At 36.6% G+C, this 15,105-nt stretch overlaps 1 protein-coding gene across 29 annotated transcripts in view; it reads left to right on the top strand.

Moving 5' to 3' along the window:
• Window positions 1-15,105, top strand: part of MIA3 (MIA SH3 domain ER export factor 3) — a 79,894-nt gene that overhangs the window by 44,568 nt on the left and 20,221 nt on the right. For 5 of the 29 annotated variants that reach the window (XR_013758213.1, XR_013758216.1, XM_079106769.1 and 2 more), the window contains exon 19: window positions 925-1,026. The exons of 7 other annotated variants lie outside the window; for them this stretch is intronic. Coding sequence is in view for 17 of the 22 variants with exons in the window: in XM_079106769.1 (XP_078962895.1) it covers window positions 925-1,026 (102 nt within the window). In the remaining 5 variants the exon portion in view is untranslated. Of the gene's footprint in view, window positions 1-924; window positions 1,027-1,884; window positions 1,946-2,058; window positions 2,095-2,170; window positions 2,239-2,356; window positions 2,528-2,624; window positions 2,763-3,459; window positions 3,529-3,630; window positions 3,708-3,832; window positions 3,905-5,263; window positions 5,415-6,397; window positions 7,229-15,105 lie in introns of those variants that run through there. 17 more of the 29 variants (XM_079106783.1, XM_079106762.1, XM_079106766.1 and 14 more) reach the window with 13 other exon arrangements.

Below are 15,105 nucleotides of genomic sequence, written 5' to 3'. Positions count from 1 at the left end.
GCTCCTTTCTCTTTAGCATCTTAAGGTAACTAGTATATTGTAGACACTTATAAAGTATTTGCTGAAGAATTAAATGATCAGTTTTAAAAGACTACATAACCCCCTTTTCTATTTGGTTACTATAATTCTAATTTTCCTTCTGATTCATGGGAAATTAAGTTTCAAGTTACTTAATTTTTGAACTGGAACTATGGCTAAAGCAGTACAAGGATAGCAGGAAGTATTTTTTAAACCGTAAAATGTGTCTACCTTTGTTATAGTAGATGAATGTCTTGATTTTCATGATCAAAGTTAAAACTTGTTTTCAATAGATAATATCCTGATCATGGGTCAGTTTGGATTCTTTGTCTGGTTGGGAGATATTGTCAGAACTCAGATTTGCCTTTTTGCTTAATCACAATTCTTTTGAAATAGGTGTCTAAAGTGTGAAAATGTTCTGTGGTGAATTTTATGGTTAGAAGACATGTTCAGAAACGCTTTCTCTCTGGCTGACTCTATCTTGGTACCAGTCTTGGATTGGGAAACAAATTCCTGCATGACAAAGATGTACTTAGCCATGGCAGAAATGACAAAGAATTCTCCCCTGCTTTATCCTGATATGTTTGTGTTAGGTTGATCAGTCCTGACTTTCCACTTAGAAGTAAAGTGAGTTTTCATCATCTTGAGCCTAGGAGACTTGCCCTTGAAGTACATATTGTTTTTACATTTGTTTTATTTACTGATAATTAAAGAATTAAGAGCAGAAGTTAGAAAATATAAGTGATTTGCCAGTTTTGATTTCCTAAATTGTAGGTTTGAATTCCTTCCTATTTTATAATCCTAAGCATTTTAGAGAAGGGTGGGAAGTGACATTTGAATAGAGCAGTCATACACACTGCTAGGGGAAAAGAGAAAGTTTGACTTGAAAACTGGTTTTATTTTTAGGAAACTGAGTCAAGAAGAGTATGAGAGACAAGAAAGAGAACAGCGGCTGTCAGCTGCAGATGAAAAGGCAGTTTTGGCTGCACAGGAAGTTAAAACTTACAAGTGAGTTAAATGTCTAATGAATTCTAGTGTTAGCTTTCTTTTGAATCTGATTTGATGATGTAGAAGAAAAGAGTACAGGAGTATAAATAATGAGAGGATATGAATACATTCAATTCACACAGAAGAAAATAAATTTCAATTGAACAAATGAAAAATGTTAATAAAAATTGACTTATACCCAAATGCTGGCAAGACCGTATGGGAACTTGGTTCATGCAAACAGTTCTGAGGGTTTTGTATGTTGGAGTAATTCTTTAAGAAAGCAGTTTGCTATGCGATGTTTTAAAACCATTAATGTGCCATTTGATAGACCTGTGAAATCTTCTATGGGTATAATTTTTAAAAAGAAATGTTTTAAGGAAGAAGATATACCTAGCAAAATTATTTGAGAATACAGTGATGAACAGTTAAGGAAATTATAATTTATCAATTCAGAATCTCTCGCAGTTAAGTTAGAAAGAAATTAGATAGTATTAGGTTTTATATATTTATTTATTTATTTATTGATCCTGGGGATTGGACCCAGGGATGCTTTACCACTGACCTATATCCCCAGACCTTTCTTTACTTTGAGACAGGGTCTAAGTTGCATAGATTCTCACTAAATTGCTGAGGCTGGCCTCAAATTGTGATCCTCCTGCCTCAGTCTCCCAAGTCACTGGGATTACAGGTGTGTGCCATTGCACCTGGCTGGAATATTAGTTTTGATCTCACATGATTTGTATAACTATATAAAATGTTTTTCTTACGTATGATGAAGTCTTTAAAAGTATAGCTGACAGAGTAAAGGGAACATGGTCAGATTGTTTCAGATTTTATTCAATTGTTTTGACTAATAAAACCAAGTATAATTTTTAGGCGGAGAATTGAAGAAATGGAGGAAGAATTACAGAAAACAGAGCGCTCATTTAAGAATCAGGTAGTGATTAATACTGTTGTGTAGTTGCAGAATTTTTTGATACCTAATACAGACCATTATAGGCTAGTATAATGAGTCCCTAAACATTTTTTTTAATGTGTTGTCTTTTTCAGATTGCCACTCATGAGAAGAAAGCTCATGATAACTGGGTAAGACTTTTCTTCCCTTTTCTTATTTTCTGTATAGCCTACCATAACCGAATTTGAATATTTCTTTCTCTAATAGCTCAAAGCTCGTGCTGCAGAAAGAGCTATAGCTGAAGAGAAAAGGGAAGCTGCTAATTTGAGACACAAGTATGTGATTTTGATACCTTCCTGTATGTTTTATAGTGTTTAAGGCTATGCTAGATGGTATCTAAGAAGGAGTAGATTACTGTTTCACATTTAACTCCATTCTTTCTCAATATTCAAGATTATTGGAAATGACCCAAAAGATGGCAATGCGGCAAGATGAACCTGTGATTGTAAAACCAATGGCGGGAAGACCAAATACACAAAACCCTCCCCGGAGAGGTAGGGAGCACTTTGTAAAGGGAGGTAGACTATTTCTTGGTGCAGAATGTATGTAAATTACTTTTTATTTCTGTGTGTAATGGTTATGAGATAATCTGAATAACTTACTAAAGGGCGGGCAGTGTAAAGGCTGCTTTTAAGTGGTAACCAGGCCTCATTGTCTTTAGGTCCACTGAGCCAGAATGGGTCTTTTGGCCCGTCCCCTGTGAGTGGTGGAGAATGTTCCCCTCCACTGACAGCAGAGCCAGCTGGGAGACCTGTCTCTGCTACTCTTAATCGAAGAGATATGGGTAGAAGTGAATTTGGTGAGCGTTCACATGTTGCTTTGCAATAAACTGTTTCAGGAGTTTTTTTTTTTTTTAATTTTTTCTCCTTTGAGTATTCTATTTAAAACATTACAGAATGTGGGCCTGTAAAATATATAGAAGAAAATTTCTTATTTTGTCTTATTGGATAAATAGTGTGCTGTAAAATCTGCTGTAGAATAGAAAACGTTTTTTTTTCCTGGAGGTCCCTGTATTATTATTTTTCTTTACAATTTTACACTGTGAAATGTAAGCCTTTATCTTCAAATTAACTCTCTATGGTGTTCCTTTCTCAAATATTCTAAAAGTAGCCTTAAAACTTTATGCAGTATGTATATTTCCATTGTCATTATAGTATTATGAAATACTGAGTCTTATTTCCAATTTTAAATATGTCTATAGTATTGGTAATATTGGAAGTCAGGTTATACAGGCTGAAGAAAAGCCAGCCTACATACTTCAAGTCTATAGCTTGAAGTTCAGTAGGAGAGTTTTAATGTGCAGGGCTTTCTGTTGGTCTTCCAGTCCAAGGCATTTCTTTTTTTACTTAATTAAGTCTCTACATAAATTATGACTTATGTATTGGGTAACCAGTCTTTAATGTTGCTTTCTACTTATTTTTGAACCCTACCCTGTCCACAATTGGTTTCTTTCTTCTGCAAAATACATGGAAGGTCTCTGTTCTTTCTTTCCCAAGGATCAATGGATGGGCATTTACCTCGTCCTCGATGGTCTTCTGAGACATCTGGGAAACCCTTTGCCTCTGGTAATGGACCAAGTCATTTTAAACACTCTAGGATTGTAGATGCAGGATTTTTATTCTTTTCACGTTGGAAGAATTCTAAATTCATTCTCTGACCTCTAACAGACCCGGGATGTGGTCCAGCTCCCGTGAACAGCAGCTCCAGGAGCTCTTCTCCGGCCAAGGTGATGGATGAGGGCAAAGTAAGTTCTACAGGCATTGTGAATCATGAGGTCATACAGGAACATTAGCTTTCCTACAGCACTTGCTCTTTTCCTCATCCCTGTTTGTGTTCTATTTGTACTATCCCATTTGTTTTTTTGAAAAGCAAACCATACCCCATGAACCCGAGGCCCCCTCAGTTCCCACTGTTACTTCTTTGGCTGAGCATCCAATAGCAGTAAGTACTTAGAGGTTGAGGACTGAACATGGCTTCTATTTTGTGTATTTCTGTGAAGAATATGAGAAGCATAATATTGACCTTGTTTGCTTTAAACTGCATGCAATACTGAGCTTACTTTTCTCCTTAACTTGGGAGTGTTGCTGAAGTGTGTGTAACCATCATTAACTACAGAATGTGAAAAGTTATTACTCCAACTTCACATTTTATTTTGTGTTCAATGTCTAAGGCAAAGTAAATTCATTATACATTACATAATTCATCATTATTATCCTTGGGAGTATGCTGTTTAGGAGTTCCCCCACTTGTACAGTAGGAGGCAAACCTGATTTTGAGTGATTTAAATTAGATGGGTAACAGATTTTCTGGAAGTGAAATAGTGTTTCAAGCAATAGACTCATTTGTTCACATGAGTGCATTCTTTTGTAACTTGTGTAGCTATTATGTCTAGTAGGTCTTCTGCTGCTCTGTATTAAAATAAAAATTTAGTTTCTTAGTTTCCAATCTACTTCTCATAGTAAGTAGTCAATATCTCATAAGCAGTACAGTAAATGAAACTGGATATTAAAGCTTTGTCTTCCTCATTTGTGTATATAGCATAGTATTGGAAAATACTTGCAAGTTCATGTATGTCTATTCCAGGAATATACATTGCTGGAGAAATCGTTTTATCTATGGGCAGCTTAGATATGCTCCTAAACCCCTTTGCAGTTGAAGACTTTAAAGAGAGTAGAGACCCTTGGAGAGAGAGGAGTAGAGGTGGGAGGAACATAGCTTAGAGGCAAACCTGGCATTGAGTTCCAGCCAGGCCTTTTACATGCACTGTGACCTGCAGCAAAATTGCCTCAGTTCCCACTTAGTTAAAATAAGACACTACAAGTTTTGGGAATTTGAATGATATACGAAAGGCTTGCCAAAGATACTCTGAATAATAGCTGTTATTGGATGCATGGAGAATGGAGTTTTCATTATGTTCTGTAACTTCTTAATATGCAAGTCTTGAGCTATTGTGATGAAAGAGCTGTGGTGGGGGAGGGGCTCCCTTTGAAATCGGCTGTAGTGTATAGAGCATGACGTACTGGTCAGAAATCACCTGTTAATACCTTCTGCCAGTCTTCTTGCCTTTCCCTTTCCCGTGCAGATATAATCAGTATCACAAACTGCTCGCTCTTGCGGCATCCTTCTAACCTCTGTCAGCTGTCGGTCGATGGGAACGTGTGGTAGTGGTAGAGTTTTGTTGCACTGATGGTGCTCTCTGGACAGGTGCCTGTCCTGGGTTTTGGCGTTTACCTGCTTGGTACTTTGTCTTTATATACAGGAGTTTTAAAACTTTAATTGCTTTCAAATCTTAAATTACAGGTTAATATGGCTACCAAAGGGCCCCCTCCTTTCCCAGGGATATCTCTCATGGGCTCTCCTGTCGGAGGGCCCCTACCACCACCTGTTCGATATGGACCGCCACTTCAGCTTGGTGGGCCTTTTGGGCCTCGACCACTTCCTCCACCATTTGGTATGATGATCTGAACACTACTGATTGACCTGTAAATCATATTCATCTTTTCTTTCTATTCCTTGCTAAAATAGTTGCTGTCTCTGGGCTTTACAGTGCAGGAACAAAGCTGAGTACATTTTAGCTTTTCCTCCAGTTTCTTGGGGCACATGGGGCAGGCACTACATAATCTTATACTGAGATAGAAAGTAGCTATCTCTCATAGACAAGGAAAGGGCCTATGTACAGGAAGACCAGGAATATTACTTGTGCAGATATTTGTTGGAAATCAGTGGATATGTACCGCAATGGATGGAAGGGTGGATGAGACAGAATATGTCACAGATATGTACAGCCTACAACGTAAAGTTGTAACCACCCATGATAGAAGCATAAGCAAGAGGTTACAGAACATAGCAAAAAAAAAGTCAAATCCTCCTCACCTTGAGAAAAGTCAGAGAGAAGTATTAAGGATTTAACACTGACCTCATAAATGTTGCTGAGTTGAATTAGGTGGCTGTGGAAGGCCTTTTCCAGGAGGGTATGCACCTTGATTCTGATGGCATGTATAAGGTCCATGCTGAAATACACCATGAATTTTTAATTGATACAGTAGTAGACAGTGGTATTTCCTTTACCAAAATTTCTTTGATGCAATGAAGTTCTTATTTCATAAACTATCCTCTTGTCATGGTATATAGTACTTTCAAATTTAAATGGGGTCTTTGAGATAGAAATAATTTTGCAATTATATGGTGGGGATACAAAAGTGACAAGCCTGGAGCTAAGTAGAACTAATCCTTCATACATTGTTTCATGGCTGGTTGACCATAGGCTGTAAGCAAAATTTGTTCAAGCTCACTTTGCCTCTCCTGTAAAAGCAGGATGTCACCACTTGATTTTCTAGACTTGGGAGAAATGATAAGAAACTATGTTAACATACTTGAAATCATCCTCATTTATACATTTATGGGTATTTTCATAACTTCCTTTTTATTTTCCAGGTCCTGCTGTGCGTCCACCACTAGGCTTAAGAGAATATGCACCCGGTATTCCACCTGGAAAACGGGATCTGCCTCTTGACCCTCGGGAATTTTTACCAGGACCCACACCACTTAGACCTTTAGGTTCATTTGGTCCGAGAGAGTACTTCATTCCTGGTACCCGATTACCACCCCCAAGCCATGGTCCCCAAGACTACTCACCATCACCTGCTGCAAGAGACTTGACACCTTCAGGCTCTAGAGATGAGCCTTCATCTGCCTCTGAGAGCAGTAGCCAGGACTGTTCGCAGGCTTTAAAACAGAGCCCATAACCATGACCTCTGACATTAGTCACAATGTGGACTGTGCATTCTTCATTGTGTTAAGGGATTATTGACTTCGAAATCCAAAAGTCTTAAGGGTTTGTTTTTAGAACTAAGCTGCCTTGGCAGTATGCATTTTTGAGCCAAAAAATTTAAAACTACCATTTCCCCCTCTAAATAATGATCACCTCTTAAGCTAAAGTATCCTTCCAACTTTGAAATGTGCAATAAGGAATACCTGTGTTTTAGTTAATGTAGCATATATAATTGCTAAATGATTTAGAACGTCATAAAATATGAACATTTCCTGTGGAAATGCTTTAAGAACATGTATTTCCATTATCCTATTTTGAGTGTATTCCAGTTGAAACAGAGCAATGGTGTTTATTAGCTTGATTTTTATCTTTTTCTCAATATCTGGTCACAGACTGTTACGCTAAAAATGTTTACTCAAAGGTCCTAAACGTACTTCCCTTCTTGCTGATGTTCTTTGTAGTGATAGTAAATAAAAAATTGTTTATTAATATTCCTCAAGTGTCTGTTGATTCATTAGATTGTCATGAGGCTTGTGCCATTTGGAAAGCATGTAAACTCAGAGTCAGAAGTGAAGACAGTGACTTGGCAGCACATTCCCTGTTGCTCACTGTTAAGGAAGCTGGACCTTGTTCACCTGTGGACTCTACAAGTGATTTCTTTTACCCCTAGAAGTCTGTGGTTCTACTTATAGCACATTCATGTGCTTTTTTCCAACCCTCACTGCCTATCTGAGAATGAGTTTACATTAGCAGCAAGGATTGTTCTACCTGAAGTTGTACTGCGTTTGCCATTATTGCTTTAAGGGTGTATAACAGCAAAATCAAAGTGATACATCATGTCTATAAAAAATAAAGGCATTTTCTTTTTAAAATGTAGTCTCTTCTCCTTCCCATACCTTGCACCTGATTTTCAAGAAATATGACCCAAAAAATTACAAGAGTATAATCCTATAAGAAAGAATGATTGAAACTCTGACTTATGATGTGTCTTCAATCAGCAACTATGGGCTGAATTAAATTCTTTTTTTGTTAGATACTATTTTACAATGAATATTTGAGCACTGCTACTTTTACTGAAAAATCAATTAAGGCTCAGAATCTGGAATTGTACCATATTTAAAGTCCTGAACCTGTAACTACTATCTTTAAAACGATTCTTCTAAGAACTAGTTCTCCAGAGCTGTAATTCAATTATAGTAACCTTAACAGCTGTACTATCAATTATAGTCACTTTTACCGCAATTTAAAGATTTAGTTGAAATTAACATTGTAAAAGACTGGTACTTTTGTTTACTGCCACGCTACATTCTTCCATTCTTTTAAGTCCTAGGAAGTAATAGGATTATTGAAACCTAGAGCGTGACATATCATTGTTCTGTTGAATTCACTAAGAGTATTCTGAAAAGGGAGCAAAAGCTTCAATGTGAAACAAAATCTCTTTATCCTAAAACTACTAAAGACACTAGTTTAGAAAGAATCCCTAAAAGACGATAACTCAGAATTCAAAAGGAATTCATGAGTCCTCCAGGAGGAATTCAATCTACATGATTTCCATTTAATAACAAGAACAGAAGCAGCTGTATATAATAGGAAAATTTCATGTAATAGCATATGCCATTTTTAACCATGTAAAATTAAAATTTAAGTCACAAACACCAATTTTGAGCATATCTTTTAACCTCCTAAGGACATAAGGCAATGCTGCACTTAATATAATTTCTAATTTATTTTGGTACTGGGGATTGAACTCTGGTATTCAACCACTGAGTCACATCCCCAGCCCTATTTTGTATTTTATTTGGACAGGGTCTCACTGAGTTGCTTAGGGCCTTGCTTTTGCTCAGGCTGGCTTTGAACTCATGATCTTCTTGTCTCAACCTCCGGAGCCCCTGGATTACAAGTGTGTGCCACTGTACCGGGCTAATGTAACTTCTAATTTAAAAATCATATTTAAATAAAGGTAAAACCAGGTAGGAAGATAATCAAACAGGAAAGGTAAACATTTTTTTATTCAAAACAATAGTATTTTTCCCTTTAAAGCCTTTTTTTTTGTTTTGTATTAATTCAGTTAGTAAGATGGAAAGCATTGTATGTAGTTTATGTGAGTAGCTCTGAACCCACCCATAGTTGCCTTCCCTTACATCCATCTGAGTGTAGCGCTTCTGTAGCAAAGCCCGAACTAGCTGCCCATATACAGATGGTATAGAGAATACTGTCCCTTGTTTCAATCAAACTTTTCTGTCTCAAAAGTGATGAGTTTCAGAACTCCTCTTCTGCTTATTGTTTCTGGGTGTAGTTGCTAACATTATTTCATTGGTGAAGAAGTAGAGTTTTAGCCTGAAAGTATTATGACTACAGTTATAGTTATTATTGAGCAGCTCATTTTAGCCCCCTCCCCAATGGAAAGTGAATGTAAATAACTTGAGAGATATGGAGTATTTTGTGTGAACTGCTTCAAGACAATCACTTTTTTTGTTTGTTTTGTCATTTCATGCAGGCCTGAATTAAAACTAAGCTATTCATAATGTTCAATTTAAACTTCTTTAATTCTGAAGAAATACATTTGTTCATTTAATCCATGCTTATGTGAAGGATGCTAGATGCTTCTTCATATAAATTATTACTCTCATATACATGTGTTATGGTCTATGAGAAAAGAGAAAGAACAATTTTTCAGTTTTGCTACATTTTAATAGTAGGTTTGAAGGGAGTATTTTGTAGATCTCTTTAGCAACATCAAACAAAAAGGTACTGAGTACTCCACAGGGTACAGAGTGCTGCCAAGCACCTTGGAAAGTCTAGATGACATGGTGAAGATGGTGTTCTTGTCCCTAGAGAAGTTTACAGTCTGGAGATTTGACAACTCCAGAGCTTTAGTTGAATGAACATTTTATTAAGGCAAACGCTTCATTTCCTAGAAGTATTGTAGATGGAATTATTTTAGCATTTGAAATTAACCCAACCAAGATGAGAGACAAAACAATTTGGTTGAGAATTCTTTCAGGCTCATAGGGTTTTTATTAACATTCACTTAGTAAACAGAATGGACCTAGTAGACAACTGAAAATAAAGACTAGATCTCTTGAAGTGCATGGGCTAAAACAAGTGTTACTTGTTTTAAAAAGCAAACATTGGCTGGTATGACTAGGCTTTACACTAGTTGAAAAATAGGCCAAGTACTGACACTGCATTCCCCTTGTGCATTGTTCATGTAAAAGAGTGAATGTTAAAGTGTGTGGGTGCCACATCTAACCCACAAAAGCCCCTCACAAATCTTAATGTACTGAGTATCAAATATCCACCTCGTGTACTATGAAAGTTTTATTTATGTCTCATCAGGAAGTCAAAAGTACTGCAAACAATCCAATTATAATAGGCTAATGACCTGCATAATTTCATAGAGATGAATGTCAATAGATCTAAATAGGAAGTAAATGGAATCCTATCAACCTATGTTAAGAAAAATAGAATATCTTTCCAGATTTTGCATACTCATCACTTTAAAAATGAGGTATGCAAGTTTTAAGGTTTCACAATCTGTCAGAAAATTAGCAGTCATTACTACAGTGTCTCATTAGCATCTGACCCACTTATTTTTAGATGACATGATTTAGAAGATATAAACCCATGAAAAAAATTGCAATTATTCTGACATGGTTTCAATGTTAACCCAAAAATCATTATTGGAAAGAATAGCAAAGTGACATAGAAGAACAACTAATCAACATGACTAAAATTGTGTTCAATTTCAGGAAAACAATTTGGTTATCTGGAAAACATCACAGCTACAACCTGAGGAACACTCCCATTTGGGATACTGCTCTGGCCAAGGCACACTATTTCTAAGCGGAACTATCAGATCAGGGTGAATTTAGGTCACCTCTAGGGAACAGCCTACAAGACAGACCATAACTGGTCCAATTCCCTTCAAAGCATTTTCTAGTACTATGCTACCCAATTCAAAGTTTGAAGTTAATTCAAATGAAAGAGCATATTGGAACAAAAGTGAGCAAATGTGTAAACTCTAGCGCATTCTTATTGCTGTATTAAGTTGGAAGATGAGCATACCTACCACAGCAGTACTGTTCCAGGAAGCAGGGTAGGAACAGTGGTAAATTGGAAAACACTATTAATTGCACAACTTATAGAAAAGCACAATCATGTTTCAAAATATAGAATAATCCTGTATCCAAAGGAGTCATATATGACAGCTGGACTTTAGTTCTGTGGTACTGCTTTGCAATGGACCCACTGGCCTATGTTACAGCTCACTTCCTGCCTCCTGAAGGGACAGTATGCTACACAGAGCTATGATGTTTCTACTGAGTGGTAAAATTTACACTACTTTCAGGTTATTCATGTCAGAATCATTCCTCATGCAAAGTTTGATGTCGATGAACATACAGTGATTTCTTTCTTGGTCAGTAACTGTAATTTTTCTTTGAAACTCAGTGGATTTCTTGTATCCGTAAACACAACAGAAAGACTATTGTTTAAAGTATTTTGATGATTGATCTATTCCAATGTCACATTCTGGATAAGGGGGACTAAGAGGTAACATGCACTAGTAACCATTAACACAGTATGAATCCTATATGTGTATCACTTACAATTGGGCCAGGTTTAATCTCATCCATCTCCATGAAAGCAAAACACTGGGTGCTGTAAATCATATTTTAGGGTTGTAGTGTTTGAATTCCAAGAAGATAGCTGCACCTAAGGAATTAAAACAAACTACATAAGCCAGAGACCTTACGTTTTTTATTGTGTCACTTTTCTCTGATCATCACAAGCATATGAACAAGCAAAGGTTTGCATAATGTCATAAAGCAACCTGTGCCAAACACAGTCTGATGACATGATTGTTGATAACTTATTGTGGCTATCACCCCAAACTCTTCTACTGTGTCTGACATTTCCCTATATCATCTAATTCTACAATGTATTGCAAAACTTCCTGAGCTCAACTAACTCAAGAACGTAAGTGATGTACACAGGTGGAATCTTACATGACTGAAGAATATAAAATATTTAGCACCACAAGAGAAATACAAGATACTGAAGAATTAGCAATACCTATAGAAATGGTTTCAACCAAGCACCTGGATTAGACTAGAAATTTAAGTGTTCCTAAAAAATTAAAAAAAATAATTGTAGCTTGTGTCATTCTTTTCCTCCTGAAACAGAAATACAAAAGGCAAATTTGGGGGGGTGTTTTAGAATTCAAATACTAATCCCATGCTGGTTCAAGTGTAAAATGATACCTGTGTCCTAACACCCCCTTCAGAGCTCAAATCACTATTTCCATTTTATCCTACAATTGCATAATTCTGTATCAAGATGGTGCTTTGGAAGGGAATGTGTAACGGCAAGCTGGTTCCACCCCTCATCGATAATCAAGTGATACTGAGAAATTTACACAGTTCTGTCCTCAAAACCCAACAGATAAAGTGTCCACCCTGCGGGGGTTGCTTTTGCACTGCTGCCCTGGGTGCCACCTGAGACCCACTGTCCTGAAGGAAACAGTGAAAGGTAGGTCTTCAAATGGAGGAACAAAGGAGGCCACAGCAGCAGATCTGAGAAGTAAAATATCAAATGTTGGTAGAAGCTGAAGATGCAGAGAAGCTTCCTGCAGAGAAAGGAATTTTCAGAAACAATCTCAGGTGATAATAGGATTCTAAAGTCTATTTGGAAAACAAGGTATTCCATTTGGCAAAAGGCAACCGGAAGCATTTAATCCTAAGAACTGTGCAATTTGGAAGTGTAACCTGCTTTAAAAATTTGCTTTTGTCCTTTCCCATATTCTTTTTCTTTTGTTTCTGGTAATGGTGATTGAACTCAGGAGCACTTTACCATTGAGCCACATCATCAGCCCTTCTTATTTTCTACTTTGAGGCAGGGCTTGCTAAGTTGCTGAAGCTGTCCTCAAACTCGGGATCCTCTTGTCTCAGTCTTCAGTGTTGCTGAGATTATAGAAATGTGCCACCATACCCAGCTTGTCCTCTCCCATATTCTTACAAACTAACAGCCACTTATACTATCTTTCAACCCAAAGCATCTTAATGAAAGAAAAAGATGATTCTGTAACTGAATGTAATTATTATGTTTTTAAGGGAACCTGGGGTAATTATTAAGGAACTTGCTTCCCTTATCTCTGTAGTATGAAAGAATGTCCCGTTTTCTCATGAAAGACAATGAAATTTTACTATCAAATAATATTGAAACAGGTCATTAGATAATACAATTGCTAATTCCATGGTTTAAGAAATCATTGATTTGACTTTCTTCAAGTCAATATACATAATCATGTGACCTACTTCTATATGATCCTGTATTAAGTACACTATGTACACAAACCCAGATGAAGACCATGTCCTTAAGAAGCCAGTGACTTCCAGCCATTCTTCTCCAAAGAGATGTTACATAGCACTAGAAGAAATTGTCTATCAATGTTTTTGACCATTTTATTGATAAAAGACCAAAACTGGAAAAAATCCAAATGTCCATCAATAGGTGATAGACAAATTGTGGCATATACACATAATGAAATGCTATTCAGTAATAAAAAGAGATGAACCATTATTGATAAAGTGACATAGATTAATTTTAAATTATGTTGAATAAGAGAAGCCAGAGAATACAGAATATATTATTCCATGCACAGAAAACTTTAGGAATACAAAGTAATCTATTGATAGACATTTTGTTCGTGGGCAGTGTGGGAACGTGGGGGGCAAGAAGGTAGGGTGACCAAGGGTAGACGTTGGAATTGCCTAGAGAATGAGAGAAGACTTTTGGAGGGAAGGGATTGATTTATTATCTTGGTTATCATGATGGTTTCACAATTTCATGGAAAAGTTTTTCAAAGTGCACACTTTAAATACACATAATTTATTGCATGTCAGTTTTACCTCAAATTTAAGAAATAGATTCACTTTTCTCACTTTCTAAGATAAAAATAGTATGGTATAAATATTTTTCTGCACTTCGTTTTTTTTTTTTTTCTTTCTTAAATGTATTCTGGAAACCATATCTTAGCAGTATTTAAAATTATTTTCTTTCTTCTTCATACTATTCTTCGGTTTATTCAACAACTGTTATTAATGAACAGGTGGTTGTTTCAGTCATTTGTCACCGTCTTTTGTTATTATAATTCATGCCTGGGTGACATAATTTTATAGAAATGAATTTTAAACATTTGTTGAATTCCCAGTAACTTTAGAAGGACTGGGACGATATAGCTCAAGGTAGAGCACTTGCCTATGGTGCGTGAAGCCCCGAGTTCCCTCTGGAGCACTGAAAAAAAGACAGGAAGTGGGATTGTTGAGTCATTAGGTAAATACATAAGCAGTTTTGGTAGATGTCGCCAACTTTCATTCCTAGGGAGGTTGTCTCATTTTGTATACTTATCAGCAGTGTCTGAGGGTGCAGTAGTCTTCCACATTCTCTCACCTACTGAGTATGTTGTCAAATGTTTGGATCTTGCCAACACAAGTGAGAAATGGTATCTTAGAGTGGTTTAATTTGTCTTGTGTTCATTAGGAACTAAGCAGAGCATGTTTCCATATTTTATAGCTATTTGCATCTCTTTTCCTGAGCTCTGTTTATTTCTTCAGCCCATTTTCGTAGAGATTTGCTGCCTATTTTATTTATAATGCTCTTTATATTTCAGGAACATGATTCTTTGGAGAGGAATATGTTGTAGATATTTTTTCTCGGATTGTCATTGTCAAAGTACATGGGGGGAGTGGGGAGATTAAGCACAGGCAGGCAAGGGTTTTTTTTGTATGTTTTTAAGTAATCATCTTTACACCTTGCTTGTGGATTTTAAGACATAATCAGGAAGGTTTTGGCCACTCAAATGCATAGAAAATTGAACCAATGTTTTCTAGTACTTGCTTATTTTCTATTTTTATATTCAGGTTTCTTATCCATTTGTAGTTTATCCTTGTGAATAATTAGAGAAAAAACAATTTTATCATTTTCCATGTGATTATATGCAAATACTACTTATTAAAAGGTCTGTTTCCCCCCAAGTGAATTTTATTGTATCCCAAATGTCCAATGCAGTTGGTTCTGTTCCTGGATGGTCTGTTCCGTCCCACGATCTTTATGTATCTCGGGCTTCGATGATGGTGCATGTTTTCATTATAGTTTGCCTTCCCCTCCTCCTTCCGCTTCATTGCTCTTATTTTTCTTGCTTTCGTGCCTGTTCTTGACTGTTCTTTTGAGACGACTGTATTCAACTTGACATGCTTTTAAAGATCCACATACATTCATTCCCTCGCCAAGTTAAATGTCCCCAGTTTCCTAAACTTTTAGCACGTGCTGTCCAGGCTATTCATGATCCTAAGTCTTTTCCACAAGTCAT

This window comes from Sciurus vulgaris (assembly GCF_902686455.1).
Source record: "Sciurus vulgaris genome assembly, chromosome: 12".
Classification (NCBI taxonomy): domain Eukaryota; kingdom Metazoa; phylum Chordata; class Mammalia; order Rodentia; family Sciuridae; genus Sciurus; species Sciurus vulgaris.
Note: the sequence above shows the minus strand (reverse complement) of the source record. Positions and strands in the feature narration are given on the sequence as shown.